Raw genomic sequence first — 27,197 nt, 5'->3', positions numbered from 1 at the left:
CCGGGTCCTCAGCAGGCCGAGCGCCGTCCCCCGCTCCTAGTTCCAAGGAGGCTCCGCTCCTAGGTCGGGACCCTCGGCCCCGGTGCGCCAGATCGCCGGCCACAGATCAGAACCGCACCTCTCAGCGCCGGGTCCGCCATAGGCGATGGTCCCCTCCGGATTACTCCACACCGCTGCCTGAGCGCAGGACGCCACAGCCCTTCCTCGACTGGGTCCTCCGTTCGTGGCTGCCGGCCAGTCGTCGCAACCGGCACGCGGGCACTAGCGTTGGGTGCCCGCGTCTACCCCCGCCAGAGGGCCGTCTCCTGGGCAGCACCGGCTCCCGCACATCCGCGGGGGATCAGGTCTCTCGGCGGCCCCTCCGTAATCGAGGCCGGGGATCCAAAAGCGGCAGTAGGCCCTCGGCAAAATGGCCGGCCGCCGCAGCCTAGGCTCCATGTCAGCCGCCGATTGCAAGGCAGCCGCGGGTCCCTTCAAATGCCCAGCCGCCGGCGAGGTGCCCCTCGTCCTCCAGGAACCACGCTGGGTCGGTGGTGCCGCCGGGAGGGAATCGAGCAGGATAAATGCCGAGATCGGCCCGGAGCTCGGGGCTCAGGCGACCATGCTCGGCGGAGTCCAAGCCACGCCCCCCCTAGCAGTTTAAGACTTTACTATCAATCAATTTTTTTCCTCTAATTGAGCGCAGGGTTTTCTCTCTCATGTGCTCCGGAGCAAAGTGTATCAATGCACAACTGCATTTATCCCACTTATACGCAGTTTGTTTTAGCACAGTCTGTTTGGCATACCATCCACTGAAATTGCTCACCACGTTAGGCCTGAGAAGCTGGTTCAGTTGTTCATTTCTGCTGGCTCCTATTAACTGTAACAGTGTTGCCAGTTTTGTATGTCTCATGACCTCTGCAGCTCAAATGATGACCCTGCTGTTTTGCTAACATGTGCAGCTCTGCTGAACTGCATGCATAGCATCGCCCCTAACCATTAATCACAACTTCACTACTCAGTAGAAGTCTGTCTGAAAGGACAATCAATTCCAAAGAGTGCCACAAACTAACAGAATCTTGAATTAAACTGTGCAGCGACTTATATATATGTATATATATACAATCCGTATCTACAGCAGATTTGACATGCTGAATTTTCATGACAGACTTTTATAGCTACCTTATGAAATTATCAAGGTGTCTGAAAAATACTAAATATCTAGCCCCAGATGCACAAAAGCAGACAAATCAAATCCTGGGTCACCAATAAAATAACAAATCCGGCATCAATGGATCCACTGAACGAATGCTCAAGAAACTTTCTGATGTCCATAAGCTTGTTGAAAGCATTCAAGGCGATAACAACCTCATGCAACTGGAAGTCCAAGGGATGTTTAATGATATCAAGCAACTAACAGAAAGAATTACAGAGACTGAAAACAGAATAAGTAACCCAGAAAATGCAGATGTTAAAATTAAGAGATCTGACCATCATAAAATAAAAAAGCCCTCAATTTGTGAAAAGAAGTTGCAGCCCTGAGAGAGAGATACAGGAGGAAAATAGTTGAGTCTTCAGGATACCTGAAGGAATGGAAGGCCAAGTGAATTCTTGCACCATCTTTATAGAAAACTGAATCCCTACAGGAACTGATCTTTCCTTCAACAAAGAATTTGAGCTTGAGAGAGCACATATTCTGCCATCATGCAGGCCACCAAGCACTCCTAACAGCATAGCCCAATGCTTTTTGCATGAAAACCTCTAATATAATGTCAACTAAAACTTTTATCTGCAGATGAATTCTAGTATATCACGTGGGAAAGAAAGAAAATCACCATCTTTTGCTATAAGGTAAGGTTTCCTAGTGCTAGGGCAGCCCCTGGAATGACGGTTTTTGGCCCAAGGAGTTGGGTAGGGCACCGGAACCAGCAACCGTGGTGAAAAGCTTGGGAATTCACATCGATAGTAACCTGTCTATGAACAAACAGGTGTCCGTAGTGGTTGGCACATGTGTTGGTCTTCTGAGACAGCTTCGCAAGATTTCTCAACTGCTGTCTTTTTCCACCTTAAGAAGTGTTGTCAGCTATGATCCTGGGGCGTCTGGATTACGGCAATGTGTTATACTTAGGACTTCCCCAGCGGCAACTTGCGAGGCTGCAGATCGTAATGAATGATGCCGCGAGATTAATTTTTAAGATGCCAAGGAAAACGCGTGCTACCCCTCTCCTGCATCAGTTACATTGGCTCCCAGTTAGACAGAGGGCGTTGTTCAAAGGACTGTGCATTTCACACAAGGCACTCTATGGCAATGCGCCTAGCTACATCAAGACCAGACTCACTGGTTATACCCCTGGTAGGGCGCTACGGTCCTCTGAAGCTACTCTTCTGGCCAATCCACGCTTTCGCCTGTCCACTATGGGCGGGCGTGCTCTTTCTACTTTGCTTCCAGCAGCGTGGAATAAACTGCCAATTAGTCTCCGCAAGGAGTCCAATCTATTGCTCTTTCGCCGAACATTAAAAACAAACTTTTTCGGGAAGCATGGGGAGTGCTATAAGTTTAGACATCTGGTTTCGGTAGTACTGGTTTCCTTTTATGTACAAGCGCTTAGAGACCTCGGGGTGATAATGCGCTATATAAATGGAAATAAATAAATAAAAATAAATAAATATAGCTTGGACTACGGAACATAAATCTCCCATTCTCCTTTTACCAAATCTGTATTCTCATAGAACGGGAGATCACAAAATTTACTTTTGTTCTTCCTGGAGAATATAGTAGAGACTGAAATAGATATTGCAACAACCAAATTTCCATGATATTGCTCTCAAGAGATCTAGTCGCAGACTGATTTTTGAAAAAAACTGCATCTTTTGTTTTACAAGTTCAGAGGGTTTGAATGCCAAGATTACTCTGGTTATGCTCTAACCACTGAACAAGCCAACCCGAATACCCACTTTAATTCTACTAACATTCAATGCCAATTTCCCTTAAATAAGCACCCTAAATCGTATTCCATGGTCTTAACGCCTCTCCTTGTAGCATACGTCCGTTGTCCGAGACACATTACCTAATCAAATAGTAGCCCTTCACTAATTCAATAGAATCACTTCATTTATATCCCTTTAATCCTTAAGTCTTAAACTGAATCTCCCAAAAAGACCTGTTGGCCATAAAGCAGAAATAGAGCTGAACACAGTTGTTGAATCTCGGCACTCTGTCATAACTTGTTCCCTGCCCTTCTGTTTATATGAATCCAACTATAGTGTTTGCTACTCACAGCTTGGTTATTAATTTAATTATTGTTTAATAGTTCACAAATGACACAGAATTCAGTTAAACCACTATTTGTCATCCGTGACTACATGACTTATCTCGGAGGGCTAACAAATAACTTTGCGGTTTTATTAGTTTTGCAGAGTTCTCGTTATACATCAACTATTTGTTCATTAGCAATCTAAGGCCTGGATGTCTCTTGGGTAGGAAACTGTTCATATTTCTCCTTCACTTCTATACATATCCTACCTCAAACTCTGGAAGGCACAAAGGAAGGTCTGCGGGAGGGTGGGGGTTCCTATATTTATGATACCTTGCTTTTTTGTGTTATTTTTTATCTTGGAAAAACATTAAAGTACTGAGATTAAAAAACTCATGCACACCTCGATTGCGCAAATTGAATCTCAGGCAAAAGTGCTAATGGACAAATGTGAAGACCCGGAAAACTGGTCTACTCAAGACAGCATTCACATCCACAGGCTTAAAAAAGAAGCCAAGGAAGACCGCATTTACTAATGGCTCACTGAATATTTTTGAGGGCAAAACCTGGCCTACATGTGGCAATAGTGAGGCCTCACAGTGTTGGGAAGCACTCCAAAAACCCGGCACTGAGAGCAAGTAACAATGTGGTTAAGCTATGTGATTTTAGACTTGAGAAAAATCATCCAATAAGCGAAGCAGATGGATTGCTTACCTTTTTGGAGACAGCTGGTTGCTGTTTTGTTCTAGGATTTCGTGACAGCAGCCCTATAGAACAGGAGAGACCTTGGACCAATAATAGTTACTAAACGCTAAACAAATCCTATATAGATAGACCTACCCAACCTAACTAAAATGTTTGTGGCAGGGAAAAAGACAAGACTGTCTCTACCTTGGAGATGGCATGAAGTTGGTGTGTCCAGTAACCTCGGTCAGCCACAAAGCCTGCTGTTTGGGAGAAGAGGCGGGCCAGGGTTTTCTGCGCTTATAGTGCTTTTTGGCATCCCGCAGCGCAGACACTCCTTGCAGCTGCTAGGTACAAAGATTTCTTTGCCTATATTCCCTGTTGGCCACAAAGTCTGGTGGGTACTGGAGGAGGCGGGTAAATGTTTTCAACGAGTTTTAGCACTTTTAGCATTTCCCATAATATGTGGCGACTTAAATGTTAAAATACACCAGAATACATTTATTCCATGCACTTTTACCAATAAGGATGACATGTCAACATTATTTGCACACAAAGATGTGAGGGCAAATTCACTATGTAATTATTTTCTTAAGGCATGTTTTAAATAATGCACACTAGTCTTATGACACCCCACTCCCGTGATATACAATCTTACCAACATGTTTTGGGCACAGGTGAGGTTCAACTCATTATGCCTTTTCCTCCTAGGGCTTTTTTTAAAAAATATAAAAAGTACCTATTTTAAATGCAAAGTTCGGGGACCATAACCCTTTATTAACTTATTTTGCGCTTCCACATACAGTTTCTAGGAAACATGTTGCTCATTCACATACAGCTGTGCGAGCTCAGTTCAAGTTCGTGTTTATGTATACCGCAGGTCTTTAAATGACACACCGATTTACATCCATAATCACAATATATATGTACTTTTTCATTTTATACAGGCTTAATTTACCATAATTAGATTTCATGTAATAAAATCATATGAAAATCTAATTATGTTTTAAAAATGTGCTCACAAGTATGAATACCTAGCCTTATTATACAATCACATAAATTACTTTACACCATTCTTTTTTTACACTAAAATTACTTTTTTAACTGCAGTCATAAACTTACCTATGGCACATTATACCCAGAAAGCACATATCAATTAAAAGTTCTACAGCTGACATGCAACTCCTAATTCCATATTTTTTTAAATAATGGGTGTTTAAACTGTCTTTGCTGAGGTAAAACTTTTAAACAGTCCTAAAAAAGTGCAAAATCAGATGACGGGTACACTTCCCTCCTGTTTGGATCATTTTCAGTTTTACATTGTCGATAATTTGACCGGGATTAATTCCAATCCTTATTCTTAATAGTTCACTTCCAAGTCAACAATTTGGTAATATATCCACATACATCCATATTCTGCCAAGATTTTAACATAAGTTGTACAAATAGTTTTTTTTCCCACCCTCAAGTGCTGCTGATTTATGTTCATAGCACAAGTCTTTACCTAATGTCTTTAACTCACTCTTTGAAATTTCAATTTGTAAGTTCTGTAGGCTCAGCTTTACCTTCATATCCCTACGGACTTGTCACCAGATTTTTACTTACACTTTTGCCCATTTCAGTTCACTTTGCAGGATTTCATTTTTACACCACTGGGAAACTTTCTGTCTCCCAATTCCCACTTCCCACCGCACTCAATATTTTCCAGAATCTTATTAGTGCCATTTGGGCCAGTATGTTCCATGATATGATGCCGCTTTCCATGCTTACTGCTTGAATCATGGCGGAACCAGGAAGGGACAATAATCTCTCTACACATTTCCCCTCCTCTGCGTTCCCCCTACTTTTGCCACCAATATACAGCAGCTCAGCACAGTATTTAAATTTTAAGGGTAACATAGCTATGTAGGCTTTTTAAACTGGTCTTTATGACATTTCTCCAAAATCCTTATTGAATTTTTTCAAGCTACTCACCTAGGCCAACACCTGGCCTTCAGGGCTTCTATATGGGTATTCCATTTCAGGGAACTCTGGCGTTTAATGAATCCTTCCCATTTCTGTGCAAAAACATAAAAACTCAAATTGAAGGTTTTTATGATGTGTCTTCCAGATGATGCCAGTCATTACCAGGCAATGGAATCTTTTTTTTGTGTGGTTACATAAGAAATGCACACATACAATCACGTACTGATTAGCAGGCCAGATGTCCTTGTTGGTTTAACCATTCCTGTTCTATGGCTAACTGGAATTTACAAAAGTCTCTGGCAAAGAATCCAAGTGATAGAATGGAGGTTAATGCATATCAATTACTATACAAGTCTGCTTTAACGCAGAGGAAAGGAATTTGCAGTATTTACACGTGGCACAACTAACAGAGACAGCAGCCAAGAGAAATACTATGCGATTTTGATAGGTGGTTAATTCAATTAATAATTCTGACACTACCTCATCTGTTATTAACAATCACATTACGGACACACGCTGGGTATCACATTTTTGAAAAATTACAATTTGTGTGGTAAATAAATAAATAATACCCTATTTTTGAATGCATAAATGAATAACAGATAGCTCAATAAATAAGAGTCAAGATTCGAGGTAGTAGGAGTTTTGCAGGTTTAATACAGCATAAGGACAGGAACAGGACGACCTGCACGGGAATAGGATGGCAGCTGCCGGGGACAGGATCGGGACAAGGGAAGCATAGGAAGGAAGGATAACTTTTAATAACAGTACATGAGCATATATACATAACGCAAACACATAGCATTACATTGCAATAGGCGTAGCAGTGGGTGGAGCAGAAAGCGTGACGCGTAGCAGTCGCGAAAGATAAGGGTGAAAGTAGGTGTAACAGGGCGTATACATAGACATGTGATGCAAACGTAACAGAATATGTCATGAATGGGGCGGAAACCATGGAGGGGGCTACCTAAGGAGCCGGGACCTCTAACCTGATGGTGCGCGCAAACTGGCAATGACGTGTTACTAGGAGAAGCTGGGGGCTATGAACTCTGTGCTAGGAGCAGAGACTGAAGTCTGGAGAGTCAGGGCGACATGTACCTAAGCAGTATCTAGTATCTGATGTTTAGAGAACATGTTGATATACACTAGAAGTCAGGAGGGGAAAGGCTAACAGACTCTAAGACTGGAGCATGCATTATTCTACATGTAGTGCGTGATGAAGAATATTAAATGACCATTAAATGCAGTATTTCTCTTACATGGAGACGTAAAAGCTAGACTATGACGGTAACTATTGATGCGATTCAGTAGCTTAGGAATGCAGAGAAGGAGGGCTGTACTGATAACTCGAATCATAACATACTCTTGGCAGACTCAGAGGCAGAGCCAAGCTGGGCCGGGCACTGCGATGCAGAAAATAAGTGAAGGGTCGAGGATACAGGTGGGGGCTGTATCGCTCCTCAGCGAGGCTTCAGGGGACAGGAGCTGAATCTGGTGTCCAGGCCCTTTTGAGGCCTAGAAACGGGGACTTTACAATGCATTAACGTGCACACTGAGAAACGTGGCAACGTAGCTTTACATAGGCCTGATACTCGTATTATTCACGAGAACTGGAAACTGGCATACTAGAGGTGGACACAACTATAATTGCGTCTTTAATCAAACATGGGGAATAACATATGCATATTAATCATGCACAGATAACATATGATGGAGGACGCGTAGGGACACAGAACATGGCAAAATTTACTTTTCCACATTCCCTCCTTGTCACTACGTTTCCTTCAGGAAACATCAATATTCATGATACCATCTATCATTTCATACAGTATCATTTGCTCGTCTCGAATTTTCTTGGAACGGGATTTAGAACGGGGCTTGGGACTAGGAATACAAGAGGTAGCACAAATGCCGCAAATCGCAGGGCCACATTGTATACAGAGGCAGCAGCTAAATATGATCGCTACTGCAATACCTAGAAAGGACAAGACTTTCCATCCCCAGGCGGAAATTATATTCCAGAACCAACCGGACCATGTCCAGGTGCCTGGATTTTGGTGTAACAGATGGGCAATTTTATGAAGTCTGGTTATAGCTGAATAAACAGACGGCGCGTTATTTGGAATGAAAATGCAGCAACTAGATCCGATGACTCTACAGGCCCCGCCCCTATCGGCCAATATGACGTCAAGGACGAGACGATTCTGGAGCACGACAATTCTCATAAAGGATTGTTCTTCGGTTAAATTACTTAGAGCAGAAGTAGTCTCAATTACTACTGCTTCGAGGGTTCTGGTTAATCTACGTATCAGTTTACTATTCACAATTGTACCTAAATAAGGAAAGACACCTTTATTGATATCTATATATTGTTCTAGAGCAGTTTCAGTATAATCGACAATCGGGAGGTTTCTCTTGTGTCTAGTATGTACTAGGTGGGAATTCCTATGGTAATCGGGTGGGGCTAGAAAAACCGGTGGCAGTAGGAAGGCAATGTAACAGGTTCCCTCCCAATCGAGGGGCAGACGAACATATGCGGTCTGACCACAAATAAAATAAGAATGACGTGAAGCTTTGAAAATAGATTTCCTACTGTCACTATACTTGACAATAGTAGTACAATCACTATGTCCTACATGTACGGAACCATTATTTCGGACACATAATTCGCCTTTGACTGGTAGTACTGAAATAGCAGGTAAGTCTGGAGTAGTATCAGACTGAACATTCAGGACCATGAAATTCGAAGAATAATTACCTAAATTATACACTTCATTTTCTAGATCTAACCCGGTTCTGTGGGGAAGACCTTGCTTGTCTGGAAAACATGTACTGTTAAGAAAAGACATATCTGTTGAGGACGACGTTAACGTGGACCATGCTCCACACGAACCATTATGTGAAAACGGATAAGGAAAGAGTGGCAGAACTCCCTTCGGTGTCTGGAAAGGGGGGAGTCGACCACACACCCAACAATTAGTGGCATTGCTGGTCTGGTGTGAATAATGTAACATGCGGATGAAAGTATTATTTCGCATAGCGAGGCGGTAAGAGAGTTCATGAGGAGGCAGATCACTAAACGTGTGCTCTACTGTAACATTAGAAGACGTATTTACATGAGAAACTGGAAAATACAGGTAAAACGCATAACTGGTGCAGGAAATCATAATGCTGAGAAATAATATGAAACATAGAAAAACGATACATCGGATTGAGTTTTGACTAACTCTCTCACTATGGGGGTCTATTTTATACATGTCAGAAACAGTCTAACCGTTTCACCTAGGGGAGGACTTAGACAATCAAACTGGCTGACTTATTTTACTAGACCGGAGTTTCAACTTATACTCCTGCTGCGGAGTTTTCTCTAACGGGGAGGGTGCAGTATCATTGTTCTTTGCGGGACAGTCCTTAAGAATAGTACTTTGGCAGTCCTTCAAATCCTGGGAAATGTTCTTTGAGACCGGTTTCAGTCCATAAAACTTTTTCACGTGCGAAAGGTGCACCCAGCCTTTGCGACCCTCCAACTTCACGGCCGTACGGGTGGCGAGGAGGACCTGTCGGGGCTCCTTCCAGCGTGGCTCCAGCGGACTTGAGCGATCAAAATTGCGAATTAAGACCATGGATCCGGGAACGATTTCATGCGGTGCCACCTCGGTATTGTCTGGAAATGCGGCGGCAACCTGTGAACGACAAGAGTTGAGGGCAGACATCAAGGAAGCTAGGTAATCTGTCAGCATATTACTTGAAACATCGGTAATACTTCGGGGTCTAGGAGTACCCCACATGTTAGGGGGGCGGCCGAAAACGACCTCATACGGGGACAGACCTGATCTGGAATGTGCGACCATGCGCATATAGAACAAAGCGACTGGCAGAGCTACTAGCCAGTCCACACCTTTCTCTTTACAAATTTTTGCGATGCGAATTTTCAGGGTCTGGTTATGTCTTTCTACGAGACCTGCTGCTTCAGGATGGCGTACACAATGGAACTTCCACTGGTATCCTAACAAAAGGGAAACGTGCTTCATTAACTCTGAGGAGAATGGCTGGCCGTTATCAGAATATACGACCCTAGGGAGTCCATAACGGGGGAAGAACTCACGAACCAACTGCTTGGCAGTGGTCGCGGCTGTGTAATCTGGGACTGGATATGCCTCTGTCCACCTGGACAAAGCGCATACAACTACAAGGACATACTTGAAACCTCGACATCGCTCCATCTGAATATAATCCATCTGGAGGACTTCAAAAGGGTGGTCAGGAGGCTGGAATCCCCCTTGTTCCACCGGGACACTTTTACCTGGATTAAACTGACAACATATCATACAGGTACGGACTTTCTGCTTGGCTGCAGCTCGTAAATGCTTGTTGAACCAAATGTTCTGGATACTGTCTAACATAGCTTTTTCTCCTAAATGTGCTGGACTATGTGCGGTATTGATAATGACTTGAACCATAGAGTCGGGGAGAAACCATGTGGCTCTACCCTTCGTCACCCATCCTTGATCTGTCTGGACCCCTCCTTGTTCGGACCATTTCTTGATTTCATCGGGAGTAGCATGTAGCTGGATATCTATGACATCTTGAGTAGGATCCTTAACTGTCATACATGTAATCGGATCTGGAGTGTGTGTCATGTTAACTGGAATGTCTGGAGTCTGCTGTAAGCTTGGCTGTGCGATCTGCTAGATCGTTACCCTGGGAAATAATGTCAGTAACTTTCGTATGTGCTTTGCATTTCATGATAGCAATGGATGTCGGTAAATGTATGGCATCTAACAGAGCTTGAATAAGGAGACCATGCTGAATCTTGGTTCCATGAGAAGTCATGAAACCTCTCTCCTGCCAGAGCACTCCAAAGTCGTGTACGACTCCAAATGCGTAGCGTGAATCTGTGTAAACATTAACTTTCCGGTTCTTAGCGTGTATGCAGGCTTGTGTCAGAGCAACTAGCTCTGCTGCTTGAGCGGACAGGGTGTCAATACGGTGTGTCTCAATAACTTCGGTGTCAGTAGTCACTGCATATGCGGCGACTAGTTCTCCTGTACTTGTTCTCATACATGAACCATCCACATAAAGTGTCAGGTCGGGATCTGGTAATGGAATATCTGTCAGATCTTGTCTTGGCTTTGTCATGATGTTGACTACTTCCACACAGTCGTGTGTGTCCGGACTTAAAGTAACTGATGGTAACAGTGTAGCAGGGTTCAGGATGTTGCAGCGTCTGATTTCTATGTGTGGCTGGAACAGTGTCAATTCATAACCTGTTAAACGTGCGATTGTCAAGTGCTGAGTCTGTGTTCGGTTTAAAAGAACTTCCACGGAGTGTGGAACTTGTACTGTCAGGGAGTGTCCTAATACTATGGAATCACTTTGTCTGATAGCTAGTGCTGTGGCTGCAACTGACTTGAGGCACGCAGGCAGAGCCTGGGCTACAGGATCCAATGTGCTCGAAAAATAAGCACAAGGCTTGTATTGTCCTGCTTGATCTTGTGTGAGAACAGATAATGCTGTACCTTCACGTTCAGTGACGAAAAGTGTAAAAGGCTTACTGTAGTTCGGTGTGGCTAGAACTGGAGCTTGACATAGGGCTTTCTTTAACTCATTGAAACTGAGTGTATGTTCAGATGTCCAAGGGAGGACAGACGATACGGCTGTCTCCTGTGTCGTTAACTGTATCAGTGGCTTGGCTAGAAATGCATACTGAGGAATCCATTGTCGGCAGTAAGAAGTGAGGCCGATAAAAGCACGTACCTCCTTCTGGGTCTTGGGCTGAGGAAGACTCGCTATTAACTGGATACGGTCAGGTGTCAACTGCCTACCCCTCTTGGACAGTAAGTGTCCTAAGTATACCACTTGCTGGACACAGAATTGAAGCTTCGAAGGGGACACCTTGTGCCCCATCTCGGCTAGGAAATACAGAACCGTCAGTGACGCTCGCTCGCAGTCACGTTCAGAACGGGCTGTGATCAGTAGATCATCGACATACTGGAGCAGGGCAGTGTCAGTTGGCATGTGAACATTATCAAGCTGTCTCTTGAGTGCTTGACTGTAAATACTAGGACTTTCTGTGAAACCTTGAGGAGCTCGTGTGAACATATAGCTCCTTCCATTTAAACAAAATCCGAAAAGAAACTGGCTGTCTGGATGAATGGGAACACTGAAAAATGCGTTCTTGAGGTCGATTACAGTAAAGAACGTGGCTTCGGAATCAATGGCTGTCAATAAGGAAGAGATATCTGGGACAACTGGGTACTGAGGAATAATACATTTGTTAAGATCTCGTAGGTCAATCACTAATCGATATACTGGGGGTGCATTTGGATCAGTACGTTTCATGACTGGAATGATCGGAGAATTGCATACATTGGAGTCAGTTTCTACAACTACTCCTTGAGCGATGAGCTCGTCAATAATTTTGGATAAGGCTGCTACAGCCTCAGGTGGCAATCTGTACTGTCTGATTCGTGGTAACACTACACCTGGCTTGAGAGTCACACGATGGGGTGTGATTTGCATGTAACCTACATCAGTTGGACCTTGCGCCCATAAATGCTGCGGAACATTAGACAATCTCGGATCAAAATCTCGTAATACATAGTGACCCTTGAAGTCACGCAGGAACAATCGTATTCCCTCCGGGGAACAGCATATAACTGCACCTAACTCTTTCAGTGTTTTAATGCCTAATAAATTCTCTGGACATGACTTAGTAAGTAACAGGTCAGTAGTACGGGACAATGGACCTACTTCTAGAGTAACTGGCTTTGATATTTCATTTACGATGGGTTTTCCTGAAAATCCAAGGGAAACATTTCTAGAGCCTGAGAGCGGAGCCCCTGGAACTTCGGCGTGACTAATTGTGGTCCTACTTGCCCCTGTATCAATCAAAAACTTTCTGTCTTTCCCTAATACTTGACTATGAACATAGGGACCTTCTTGATCTACAGGTATCTCGATGAGAGGCAAGCCTACCTCCCTCTCTAGGCTGTTTCATGAATACTGCTGGTACTCTGGATACTCGGACTGTGCATACTGATACATTTGCTGTGTAACATGCTGTGTTGCAGCGATGGGCTGCGGTGCTGTAACTGTCTGTGGTGCATTCTGTGGCTGAGGAATCTGTAAAACTTGTTCTTGTCTAGGCGGACGTGGTCTTTCTTTAGTCTTACCAGTAGCTATGTTGTGTTTCAGAACTGCACACTCGTTTATAAAATGACCTGGCTGTTTACAATAATTGCAGTTCCCTTTAACGGGAGCTGCAGGATGACTGGCTTGATTCGGACCCCTCTTCTGACTGTCTTGAGGAACAGATTGTGCAACTAGTACTTTCATTTTCGTGTCTTTCATACGCTTTCTCTCGTGTTCTTGCTCTTCTCTGATTCTATTCTGGTGGTATTGGAGCATCTGTAACATCTGGGACGGGGTATTAGCTTGCCAGGTACTTTCGACTTTCAAAACTCGATTCTTAATTTGTGGACTTGAATTCTCGACTAATTTAGTAACAAAAAGGTGAGGGTATGACTCACTACTTGTCTTGAGGCCACTGTTGATGCTAAAACATTTCTCAAATCTAGAATAAAAATCACTAATGTCTTCGTCTTGTTTCTGTTTACAGGCTGAGATTGCATCCCAGTCTTCCTTTTTCGTTGTTAACAATCTGGGTAAAACTTGAATCAATAATTCAGGTAATTCTTTACATTTTGCTCCAAGACAGGTACCTGGTACTCGTGCCTTATCTTCAGCTTCTAGAACTGCCCAATCGATCTTTTTCTCTCCCACCTCCCATTCTTTTTCCTTGAGCTTTTCATACACCCCTGCGGGCAACAGAACCTTTAACATTTTAATTATATCTGGATACGTGTATTCTCCCATACGGAGCATGTCTTTTAATTCTCGATGGAACCCTGCTGGATCTTTATCATGACAGGGAATTAATTTTTTCATCTCTAAGAGTTCCATCTTTGTAATCGGAGTGTAAACAAACACTCGTTCTAGTTCGCCACCCGTTCCTCTAACTGGGTGGACTTCTCGTAACGGATTCTGTCTCTCCATGTAAAATGGTTTACTTTCTGGGGGTGAGACATGAACAAAATGCGGGTTCAAAAACGTTCTATATTTGTGACGCTGTTCTAGAATGACACTAATTAAATCGGTACCTAAACCTTTCCATCTATACTGGAGTAACTCGTTCAGGATATCATGTAACGGGCCTAGATCAGAGTGCTGACCCTCATACAATGTAATGAGGTGCTGAATCATATACATACCCGCCAGTCGTTGCTCGGCTGGGGGCATTTTCAGAAACATTTGTGCCACTATTTCGTCTGGAAAAGTGGTAGAATCAGTAGTCCATCGGACTGCTGATCGGGCTAGTTCTTGTTCATGCATAGTACTTAACTCACTGTAACCGATTCGTGATTTCAGAATGTGATCGGTAGCTTGAAACACTTGTTCTAGAGAACCTTGTTCTGGTGCTGGATGATGGAAAGTAGACTTGTGTTCTAGGCGTAAATGGCGATCTGGAAATCTAGATTTTCCTACATACGCTATTCTGGCGGAATTTTCGTCGTCTACCTCTTCAGTATCAGAGTTACTTTCTTTCTCGCTTACTTGTGCTGCTTTACGCTGTTCGTGTAACTTTATTATTTCTTTACGGATTTTCTTGTACATACTCTCCATAGCACCGACGGTCTTGTGCTTACCCTCGGCTATATTATCACTCCACCTTGTCAGGATTTTCATTTCGGCCGGATCTTTAGACGGGTAATCTTGTTCTCTTATTAGACAGTTAATCAGAAACTTTAATATCATGAGCTGGATCTCGGCTTTCCTTTGAGACATGGCCTCGCTAATGCTTTCTGGATCATCCCCTGTACGGATGAAACGATATATTCTGTCTAGGTCTTCTTTCATATTCGGTAGGGTGACTAGATACTCGGCCACCTTTCTTACGCGAAATGAATATAAAACCATATTATCCTCGCCTGGGACTGGATCATAGCCGCATTCATTAAGGGCTTTTCTTATTTCTGCTACAGTCTGATGTCTGGGCGTACGCTGTGACGCTTGTGCATGTAATTCGGCTGACGTTAAACGCTTATGTGGCGGCGGGGTCTGAGGAGGACCTCCTCCTGCGGCCCCTAAACTAGAATCGTCGACTGATCCTCTTCGTACTAGTGTGGCAGGAAATTGAAATGCGGGCTGAACTGGTATGGCGGGCTGGACCAGGGGGGCCGTAGCAGGTACTGCAAGGGGTACCCCGGTGTCTGGAGGAACGGGAAGTGCCTGGTTTGCAGGGACTGGCGGAGCGCGAACAGGATTTGCATATTCTGGGACTGTGTCGTCCAAATAGGACGAAATGAAAATATCAGCTGCGGTCTGTTTGTGACGTAGCTTGGTCGGAACTAATGGTGGCGGAAAGTTACTGGATGCCTCCGGGGTCGCTTTTGGCAGGCCCTCGGCAAGAAGAGGATACATACCCTTAATAAGAGCATGCCTCTGTCTGTCTGACTGTTCGGTTTTAACTTGTTCACCAATCTCGATTAATTCCCTTTCTTGGGCTCGTTCTAAGGATTCTCTACTTAATTCTGACTTTCTGATTTCTTTTTCGGTTCTTTTATGAGATTCTTTGCGCCATAACTCGATGGCATCTTTCTGTGACTGTCTGGCCTTCTTTTTCCATAATGCTTCTTCTACTCTCATGATGCACTCGGCATCCCATGTGCCTGACACAGGCCATCTATACTTTTCCTCTAACTGTTTGGTATACTCGACCCATAAATCTAGATACAATATGGCGCTTATGCCATGCTTCTGATACATAAAATGACCTGGACTGTCCCTAGGCGGGACTGGAACTGCTGCTTCCAGCAGACCCTTTCTAGTTTTTAACTGACGTAACTTGGAAAACAAGGGCATGACTGAACTGTAATCTAGACACAATACAATACACAATGAACACGATACTTATTCCCCATTCATACCACGACATTAAAATACATGAAGAACATTTAAAATAACAGTTCGAACAGAAATACCACCTGGAATACGGAACACAGTATACATGAATTTTCTCGAGAACAGAACTGACTAGAACAGAAACTAGATGCACTGCTGAAACAGTACGAAACTTACCGGTCTCATCAAGAGACACGTCAGGACCCGTATCCACCGGAGTGGACACTTCGTTTGTGGGCTTGTGTACCACCAACCCACGGACCAGAGTCAATTAAATTGACCCTGTCTAGATACTACCCCAGTAACGGTACTCACCGGGCAGCAAGAACGGAAGGCCTCGGACTGGACTGGACTGCTACGACGACGGACTACGAACTTCGGACTTCAGTTACGGGTGGACCTCCGGATACCTCGGACCTTGGACTCTCGGCTTGGGCTCTGGTCGGGACTCGCCGCGTTCCTCCACCGTCTCGTCTGGATGCTGGACCGCCTCCTCCGTCTCCTCCGTGGGCCTGAGGGATACTTGAAGCAGAAATATCTGCCGGTGCGCAGAAGAGTTCCGTCACGACTGCAGAGGGTCAGGGGGTCGGCGTGGCTTCACCGACGCGTGGGGAAAGGGCAAGTCCCTGTTCGGGCGCCATTATGTGGTAAATAAATAAATAATACCCTATTTTTGAATGCATAAATGAATAACAGATAGCTCAATAAATAAGAGTCAAGATTCGAGGTAGTAGGAGTTTTGCAGGTTTAATACAGCATAAGGACAGGAACAGGACGACCTGCACGGGAATAGGATGGCAGCTGCCGGGGACAGGATCGGGACAAGGGAAGCATAGGAAGGAAGGATAACTTTTAATAACAGTACATGAGCATATATACATAACGCAAACACATAGCATTACATTGCAATAGGCGTAGCAGTGGGTGGAGCAGAAAGCGTGATGCGTAGCAGTCGTGAAAGATAAGGGTGAAAGTAGGTGTAACAGGGCGTATACATAGACATGTGATGCAAACGTAACAGAATATGTCATGAATGGGGCGGAAACCATGGAGGGGGCTACCTAAGGAGCCGGGACCTCTAACCTGATGGTGCGCGCAAACTGGCAATGACGTGTTACTAGGAGAAGCTGGGGGCTATGAACTCTGTGCTAGGAGCAGAGACTGAAGTCTGGAGAGTCAGGGCGACATGTACCTAAGCAGTATCTAGTATCTGATGTTTAGAGAACATGTTGATATAAACTAGAAGTCAGGAGGGGAAAGGCTAACAGACTCTAAGACTGGAGCATGCATTATTCTACATGTAGTGCGTGATGAAGAATATTAAATGACCATTAAATGCAGTATTTCTCTTACATGGAGACGTAAAAGCTAGACTATGACGGTAACTATTGATGCGATTCAGTAGCTTAGGAATGCAGAGAAGGAGGGCTGTACTGATAACTCGAATCATAACATACTCTTGGCAGACTCAGAGGCAGAGCCAAGCTGGGCCGGGCACTGCGATGCAGGAAATAAGTGAAGGGTCGAGGATACAGGTGGGGGCTGTATCGCTCCTCAGCGAGGCTTCAGGGGACAGGAGCTGAATCTGGTGTCCAGGCCCTTTTGAGGCCTAGAAACGGGGACTTTACAATGCATTAACGTGCACACTGAGAAACGTGGCAACGTAGCTTTACATAGGCCTGATACTCGTATTATTCACGAGAACTGGAAACTGGCATACTAGAGGTGGACACAACTATAATTGCGTCTTTAATCAAACATGGGGAATAACATATGCATATTAATCATGCACAGATAACATATGATGGAGGACGCGTAGGGACACAGAACATGGCAAAATTTACTTTTCCACATTTGAATGAACCTCCTGAATGTTCGTTAGACTGTTCTTCTAACAGATCGGGTAGTATTCTGGGATTTTAGTACTGAAGAAATTGCATTAGCCATAAGACGAAGCTCATCCAGTAAAGCAGAAGGCCTGGCTGGTGTACCGATGGACGTATTTAAATGTAACACGGACATTTGGGTCCCACAAATAATGTTTTTAACACATGTTTGACATTGGCGGCTGACAATACAAAAATGTAGGGGGCGCAATGCGACCAACTCACCACAAAGATGCTGCCGTCTGATGCGGCACTGCTCTCCCGGCGATCGTGGTGTGATGTCCACAAGTAGGCAAGGGAAGTACTTACCTTCCTGCCAAGTGGAACGTGAATCCTGACCAATATTGGAGCTGCTCTCAGCATGAGAGTAGCTCCTGGATTATTGAGCCAAGGCTAACCCAGCCTGTGCCAGCAATCCCCCGTTGCTTGAAGCAGGTGCGGGGCAACGTTCCTCTGCTATTTAGGAGAAGCAGCCCCTGCTGCTTGACTGGGAATGTACCTGCTTATTGGTCATTGCATGTCATAACTAGTATTTAAAACAAGCAGTGGAAAAGTCAATAGATCGTGCCTATGCAAGAGCTGTTGGCTTTGGCAATGTGTTTTAACCATTGTGTACACCAGTGTTGCTGTTCAGCATGGCCAAGCGTTAGTGGTGTGGGGTAGGTTGGGGTAGAGTTTAATGGGGTAGATTGGAGTGGGGTGGACTGGGGTAGAATGGGGTAGATTTTAGTGCGGTAGACTGGAGTGTGGCAGATTGCAGTGGATTGGAGGGGTGCATGTTGGAGTGGGGTGGGTCATGTTGGAGTAGGGAGGGGCGTGTTAGAGATGGGCGGGGTAGAGTAGAGTGGAGTGGGGGAGATTGGCAGGATTGGAATAGGGTAAGTTGGTGTGGAGTGGGGTTGGAGTAAAGGGTTTGAGTAGCGTGGGGGTAGGTTGTAGTAGAGTAGGGGTAAGTTGGAGTGGGGACGAGTCGGGGGGTAGATTGGAGTCTAGTAGAGTGGGGTACATTGGAGTGGAGTAGAGTGGGGTGGGTTAGATTAGGGTCGTTTGGGCTACATTGGAGTGAGATGCATTGGATTAGAGTATGGTAGATTGGAATAACTGAGTGCAGTGGAGTGATAACATTATAGACATCTGTCAGGAGGGTTTCAGAGTGCACCTTGGGACCGTGTCTCCAACTATATCTCATAATTGACAAGTATAATCGAGCAAGGAAATGCGCAATCAATCTAGCATTTGTGGATTTTGTCCAGTGGATTTTGATAGAGCAAACTACTTAAAACTGTAGTCGCAGCTTCCAGAAACAGGCCTGGATGTTGCACTGGTCTCCTTCCTCAATAGACGCCACAGTGATCTAAGGGCCCAGAAGAGGTTTGTTCCAACAGATAAATTGACTGGCACATATATTTAAAAAGATGTGTACATCAAGGATGCGTCTTAGCTCCTTCTTATTTGTTATACATAAATAAAATGTATTCTCACCTTTTAAGTAGTAATGCTGATGTACCAAAGATCATGGGAACCCAAATCCCAGTACTGTTATTCACTGGTGATATAGGCATTTTAGCTTGCACGCCAAGGGCACTGTAGAAATTAGTTTCAGCTTTTACTGCTTTTATGTCAAGTCTGGATTTTGAGCACTAATTATTCTAAATCTCAAACCGTGTCCTCTGGCCCTGGGTGCTTCTCACTATATGCTTTTAATCTAACTAAAAACGGTTTGGAGAAAGTTTACAATTATCCATATTTGGAATTAATCGGTTATACCTCCTTATCATGGAGTCAGAATGCAATCCTGTGATGCCACACCTTTGCCCAGTCAATCAGTGCTTCATTTAGATCGTCCACCAAGCTCCTATTTTAGCAGAATGTTTACCTACCATAGCATATGGCGCTGGAGTGTGGGGTCGTGAGAATTCCTACATTTTCCAACTTGAAGAAAATCATCTTTGTATCGTCTGTCGGCACCACCACCATGCTTCTCAATTTATTATTGCAGATGAGAATTGGCCTACGTTCTATGGAGGACTAGATTATGCTGGGTCCATTATTATGGATTTCAATGGTGACGAATCCCCGCACAACATAAAATCACCAAATTAAAAGGGATTTTCTCAATTATGATGGGGTTATTGATCATTTGACTATCTTATGTTAAAGCAAATCTTTCTATGATGGGATATTGAGGACCCTACATCCATGGTGAAAAATAAGCTGTGGGTTAAAAGATCATTTTTAGAGCATTTAAATACTATTGGACAAATTACCAAATAACATAAACCAACAGTAAGGCGTGGTGGGATTGAACCCTGTCTTTTTGCATCAAGGGTGATTGGGAACGATCCCTATTGTTCAAGTCTAGAACAGGTTTTATATGGAGCATGCTGTGCTTCCCATTCGGGCAGTATAGCTCTCCGGACATAATTGCATGTCCTTGCTTTGGTAAATGTAGCCAAACTCTTACATTTTATTTCTTTGTACATTTTACAAACTTTTTACTTAACAATTTTTTATACCTATACTGCGTATCAGTAACCGTAAACAGTATTGCATTGCTTTATGTTTACGACATATGCGTAGTGATAAATTAACATGTTGTGCCTTTGAGGCTTTTTACAAATCTGGAGTTCGCTGTCCAAATTCTATGCTGTTTTAATCAGTGTTTGATGTTCTGTACTATACTTTTTATGTATGCCTATGACATGCAAAATAACGTTTGTTTGAAACCGATTAGCTCCCAAATTATTTGGTATTATAATACCTACAGGATTTATGTAGCTAAACTTAACAAAACAACTATAGGGGCTGCCCTGTCTTTGCTAGAAGGAAGCGAGAACGTCCTATTCTTGAGAAAGAAGGGAAAGAGGTGTCCAATAAAGTAATGAGAGATAATATGCTTACTTCTTCTAGGGACAGAGTGCCTTTTCTCAGCATGAACAAGAGAAGCTATAACTAGATGGCAATGGTCCTGCTTAATATTTTCCAAGTGGCAAGATAGATAGTCTTGATGTACTATCATTTGCAAGAAAGATCGTAACGGTACCAACAGATTAAGTCACCCAAGTACTTACTTATTAAGTCTCCTCATCCAGTGTACCATGTCCCAGTAGTGTATACCTAGTCCTGCTCCTCTTTTTTTTCTTAATTGCCAAATCCTTATGAGCTTCATATATTGTGGTGTGCCCTGTCATCCACCATTCCCATTGGTGTATCTTGGTCTGGCACTATTCGCCATTAACCACTTTTTGTATGTCTCGGTTTTATTTAGCCCCTTCTTTCTGAAATGTCCTTTTGTCGCATATAAACTTCACATCCCTAATGTACCCCTGCCTCATACTTCACTCTAGTTTACTTCTAGTGTAGGCTGCCTAATGCCTATCCCAGGGGTTCTCCTACCTCAAGCCTCCCCAGGGGTGTACTTGTCCTCATGTCTATCCTATGATACAGTCCCTCACCTCTTCTCTATTTTGGCCTTACAGAAAACCTGGTTTTGAACGATCCTGTTTTCCAGCATGAGGATCTCAACTTCCTGTCTCGCAGCGACCGATATGAGGTGGCAATAAAGAAGAGCTCTAACATGGTCCTGAAAATGAGGGAGTATGGCATTTCTGATCCTGAGGAAATCTACTGGTTTAAAAGGTATTGGGGGTGGGGAGCGATACACTTGGTGACTTTCGGCTTTAAAATTTTGGAAAAGAAAACGTCTATTCAATGTATGTTCTTTCTGCATGCTAACTTGTCTCTGAAACCACGTGGCCTTCCCAAAACACCCAATGGTTTTTCGGATACTCTCATCTGATGTGTATCCTGATTGTGTCCAACCCTACTGGCCTCTCTGAGCCCTATGTTCATTCTGAATCATCTTACTTTCCTGCAGAGGATGTTGCCACTATTATGGGCTACTAAAGCAAGGGGAGACTTTTGGAGATTTTCAGGTGCCCAGTAGTTAGTTTTATGCTTTATGCCTCCCCATTTTTCTTCTCACTTGTTTGCAGCAAATTATAGATAATGACTGTCACAATCTAGGGGTCCACCGTTCCCCTAGAACCACTGTGATTGATTTTTAATCCCTTGGTGCAAGGACTTCAGTGCAGGAACATGAATTAGAAATCCAGTTTCTGCAACCCATACACCGTCCACTGAGCGATACTGTGCGGGTGGTGTTTTCTGGTCAGAATTATTTCCACTAGATGAGTTCATGGAAATGGTGGAACTCCAAACCATCTTTCATAAATGACCATTACACTCGAACTTAAAAACATGGGTAAAAATATAAATTGTTTGTTTCTAAAACCAAGGTTTAGTACATCAAATCTGAACAGTGATCACACAGAATGTAAAAAAAATGCAGCAATGCATGACATGACCAGCAAAAACATTATGAAGATTCCTAATATGGTTAGCAAGTCCCGAACACCTTATAGCTACTTTTAAGCACTAGGCTGCTTTTTAGCAGAAGCAAAAATAGCAAGCCTATAAATCGAGTTTGTCTAGAGAGACCGCTCCGCATACCTGCTTGGTTAAAAAAAATTGTTGTTTAACTATGCTCTGTCACAGCCCTTGCCCCGGTGTGATGAGCCATGCAGGGCTGAAGTGCACTTGTTTGCATCGCGCCCAGGGAGGCGCCTGACTGGGCTGGTTTGTCACAGCAAATTGGCGTGACCTCAGTTTTGCTACAACATTTATCAGAGAAGAGCTGTTGCCGTCAATCTATCACTGAAGTCAAAAGGATTGTGAAAAATCAAAGCATCACACACAAAACAAGTGTAGCAAATGTGCTACGCCAGTTCAGCAGGACAGTGGTAAGGGTGTGTGGTACGTAGCTTAGGTGTGTTTTGGAGCACTGGTGAGGTAGCGCACTGGCATTTACAAAAAGCACATCTCCCGTGAAATTACCACTAAATTTGCATAGACATACAGTTTTACTGGTAAAACTATATAGAACTAAAACAGTGTGTGGACATTGAGTTCCAGCAAATATTTATCATTTGTGCATCACCTAGTAGAGTCTTGATTTGCTTGATCCTGTTAAAATCTTTGTTTTCATCACAATTACAAAAAATGTATTTCATTTGTGCTTTCCTATTTGGTGATCTAATTTAAAATATGCGTACAGTTGATTTGGTATTTAAATGTTGTGTGTTAGGAAACAACTGACGTCCCATAAATGGTTAGATACCTGTGTTTTTATATTTGATTGCCGAAGCCTCTCCCATTAACAGTTAGATACCTGTGTTTTTATATTTGATCTCATCTCATGTTTATAAGTTTGGAGACACTAAAGTACCAACAAAATAAGTATGACAGTAAATGTGCTGTCTCGATTTGCAAGTAGATCATTTGCCTCTATACCTAAAAAAATGTAACACATGTCATTTTTTATTGTAAGTGTCCATAATGTTATGGCAGTGACGATAATATAAACAACAGAAGTATGTCACCCTACATAGCAGGTAGACCTGACTCTAACACTTCTGAGCGTGTCTAAAACTTCACACTTGCTAACCGAAAGAGATGAAAGAATCTTGAGGCAAGCACTTGATAAAAACAGTAGCGGTTTAAACGGTGCCCGATCACAGTGTTCACGACAGCAACTGACTTGACTGGAGTTTCTAACTGTAAATGTTTTCAGCTTAATTGAGAGGACTACAGCTATCGGATGTTCTTGATCGAGCCTAAATTTCAGGTGCATGTATATGTGCGTGAAAAAAATATAAATATGAAGATATATGAGAGTGGGAGTGTGGGCATGAGATGGGGCTGAAGATAGGAAAAATGCTATTTGCTATGTTCTCCAACATAGGGATATATAGAAAAGATGATCACTGGCGCTGGTTACCAGTATTAACCAAGAAATGCTATATTAACAGTTGTGGAGTTTGTCTTTTAAAACATTTGAAGCACTGAAAACCCGTTTTTTGTACTGTGGAGTTTTTGTGAGTGTAACAGGGCATATCAAAAATGGACCTTTTTCCTATAAATCTTTGGCTAGTCAGTTGGTCTGCACCATGCCAATCTGCTAGACATAATGGAAACAATCTTAAATTTTCTGCTCAGTTATGCAACAAGGGTTGCCACCTTACTGTTATGTTTTTTTACCGACATGACCAGTATTTTAATGTCTCAGCCTCTACAAAAATAATGAAAATCACCTCAGGGAGCTATTTTCCTCTTATCATTTCATGCTTAAAACAGCGATTATAAGAAATCACTTCAACATGTGTTATCGAGCTGCATTAATGATCACTGGCAGATCATTTAAGTAAACAAAGACAGAAAAGCAATGTTAAAAATGAATACTGTCAATTTATTCTATAGTCTCATTTAAGTATCATGTTCTGGGCCTTACACAACTTAAAACATGAAACAGTAGTCGGTATTTTTATTTGGGAACGTGGATACCCTATATGCAACCCAAGATTCATTTGGAGTGAGCAAATGGCTGATTAGAGGGCAGTTTACAAATCTGGAGAAAATATCCTTACTTTATAACATCTGTTAGAGATAAATAAACCTGTCTTTGTCAGCTAAGGATCCTTCCCAGATTTATAACCTGCTAATAGAATCTATAAGGTAAATCGGTAATGGGAACTTGTTTTATGTAAAGAGTTTTGGGATAATTTTCTGCTTGAATATCAGTTCTCATATCCATGTCTAGACCTAATTTGGTACAGAACCTATAAACTCATTTGGATGTTGCATTCAGCCTTCCAAATTCCTTTCAGTGGCACTTTCTAGAGAAATGCTGCAGATACCTCTATATCTGATATCTTTATAAACACTCTATTAACTTATCCCATGGCAACAACAATCACACTACCAAACACCTACAGAAATAAATAAATAGCTTTTGTAGATTGATCCCTAGTGTGATCTTGAGGGTCCAGATTAGCTGATGGACAACACTGGAAAATATCCCATTGGACTTGACTTGTTGGTACATTGTTTATCAGATATTTCTTGCACTATACTTTACAAGAAACTGCAAGCTCACCTGTCTTGAAAAACAGATCTTTATTTTTTTTTAATGTAATATCAGCGCACCCATTTCACAGGATGTAATTCTTACTCGTATAAAGGTGAAGGGCTCGGAACAAAGCAATTTGTGTTTTAGTGTTCTGGTTAATATGGAAATAAAATGCCACATTGTGAAGAAAGTATTTATGTCTTCTCAGAACCACTTTCTCCCTCTAGAAAATTGTGAAGGTTTTATCGGCTAATCATTCCCGACTATAGTTAACTCCTGGCTGAGCGCAGAACAATTAGGAATCTTACTTTTAAATAGCAAAATCTGTTATATTTACATTGGTTCAAAAAGAGACAACCTACATATGAATGAAAGTAAATTGCTTGTCCACAATGAGATTAAAACTACCATTGGGGGGAACCTTATCTTCAATTGGCCCTGAAAAGCATGGATCACAGATCTTGAAAAGTGGAACCTCATTTGCAATCCTAGCAGAAGGAAGCATCTTTAACTGATGTCACCTTCAGATCTGCTCTGGATTATAGTCCTGCCTTGAAGATTTTGTATCCAGGTGCTATATGCAAAAGCTTCCCCAAATACTGTGTTGTAGATGGGCATCTAGCTTCCTTGAGAATCTCCATATACTCTGCAGTTAAGCTTCAACATTCAGACTTTTCAACAGAGGGAAGCTAAGCAGTGGTGATGTAGCATTCTCGCTCTATTCCTAAGCAGATGTGACCTGAAAGGTACATTGTCATGTAGTGTGAAGGAAAAACATTTGATATCCGCTACTTGAACTTTACCCACTGGGTGCACTTAGGATAATCATCTTCCCATTTCTTGTGAATGTATGGATAGTTTCCACTATATCTGTTATGGTATGCTCATTGGGTTTATGAAGCGCATAGCTGCCCCAGCAACAGGGCTTCCCAGTGCTGAACTACCGGACCAGCATACCACACAAAAAGAGCAGCAGACGGGATAAGGACCTCCTAATAAATGAAAAGTCAGGTTTTAAGCTTTTTCCAGAAATCAAAGTGATTTTGGATATTTCTTACCTCGAGAGGCAAACTATTCCAGAGAGCCAGAGCCAAAACTCGAAAAGAGCAGCCGTTTCCTGTGGAACTGGAGAGTCCCTGCCAGATCTAGCTTGGCCAAGCAAAGTGCTCTGGTTGGGAGATGGGTTTGCATTAGATCAGACAAGCTGGGAGCACCTTGAGCTTTCAACATCCAATGCGCCATGCTAAGTGCTTTAAATTGGATTCGCCTCTCCAACGGGAGACAGTGGAGCTTGCGAAGAAGCCTCGAGTTAGAGCAGAACTTTGGAGGCTAAACTGCAAGCTGGCCACCATGTTTTGGACCAACTGTAACTTCTTAAGGACAGATTTCTTACAACCTAGATGGAGGATGTTGCAGTAGTCTAGGGGGGATAGAAAGAGATTGAATAAGCGGTTGGAATAGACTGATAATAGGTGTCGGTCTTTTCTGAAGACCAAAACAAGTGTCTGCCATAGTGGTTACTTGTTTCTCGAGACTAAGGGAGTTGTCCATCCATATACCCTGATTTTTCACAGAGGATTTGGGTGTGGGGGTGATGGGTTCTTAGCCTGTCTGGCCACCAAAGATTTCCCCATGACTGAGTGTTTACCAAACAGTAGTATCATTTTAGACCGTTGTACTCCATCCAGTTGGATGGAGTGACAGCATACAGCTCTGGACTTTAGTCATATTCTTAGATCAGTCAGTGGAAAAAGAAAAGATAAGCTGGGATATCATCTTTGTACAAGTCAGTAGAGACCACAAGGTGTTTCACTATCTCTGCTAAAGGTCTAACATATAAGTTAATTAGAGTGGGGCTCAGAAAGGAGCCCAGAGGCTGTAACTGATAGAGTAACATTCAACAATGTCTGGCATCAGCTTTTCAAGAACACACACCCCCGAAGGCCCTGAGTTATGTGTCTGAATGTGTGAAGTTAGATTTCTGCATTTGTTTTGGTTGCTCCCAGGTTCGCTTCTGGTGAACTATGCATCAAAATGAGGCCCTGAAGGCATGTAATTTATACATTTTTTGTATTGGTTGTATTAGTTGTCCACTAAGGAAACCCGCCTCATAGTTGTTAGCATACTGGGAAGGAGATGCTGTGAACCAAACTCCAGAGGTTCTCAACCTTGTTAAGAGAGCAGAGGTATTTTTCTTCTTATAATTTACATATAGAAAATGCTGACCTTCTGCCTGTATTAGAATCCATCTCATTTTAACAGTGGAAAGATCCCTCTAAGTGCTAACCAAATAGCTTAGTTTGAGGACATTGCTATAATGATTAAATTATTTGAGGTAGCAGAGTTGTTGGGTATCAGATTAACCAAATGTGCTCCTCATCCCTTGATTAACCCAAAATCATCAGCATTTCTTTGGGGACATTTATAATGGATACCCCTTTATCAAATGCTGAGCCTTTATCCAGTCCATCAGATTACTGATTTGGTACCTTTCAGAGA

The 27,197-nt window shown here is 43.0% G+C and overlaps 1 protein-coding gene across 3 annotated transcripts in view; it reads left to right on the top strand.

Annotated features, from left to right (window-relative positions):
• Positions 1-27,197, top strand: part of LOC144770227 (peroxisomal acyl-coenzyme A oxidase 1-like) — a 214,853-nt gene that overhangs the window by 54,933 nt on the left and 132,723 nt on the right. For all 3 annotated transcript variants that reach the window (XM_078654560.1, XM_078654562.1, XM_078654561.1), the window contains exon 2: positions 21,211-21,370. In XM_078654560.1, the coding sequence (XP_078510686.1) occupies positions 21,211-21,370 (160 nt within the window). The remainder of the gene's footprint in view (positions 1-21,210; positions 21,371-27,197) is intronic.

This window comes from Lissotriton helveticus, chromosome 7 (assembly GCF_964261635.1).
Source record: "Lissotriton helveticus chromosome 7, aLisHel1.1, whole genome shotgun sequence".
NCBI lineage: Eukaryota > Metazoa > Chordata > Amphibia > Caudata > Salamandridae > Lissotriton > Lissotriton helveticus.
This window is presented reverse-complemented; position numbering and strand designations above follow the sequence as displayed.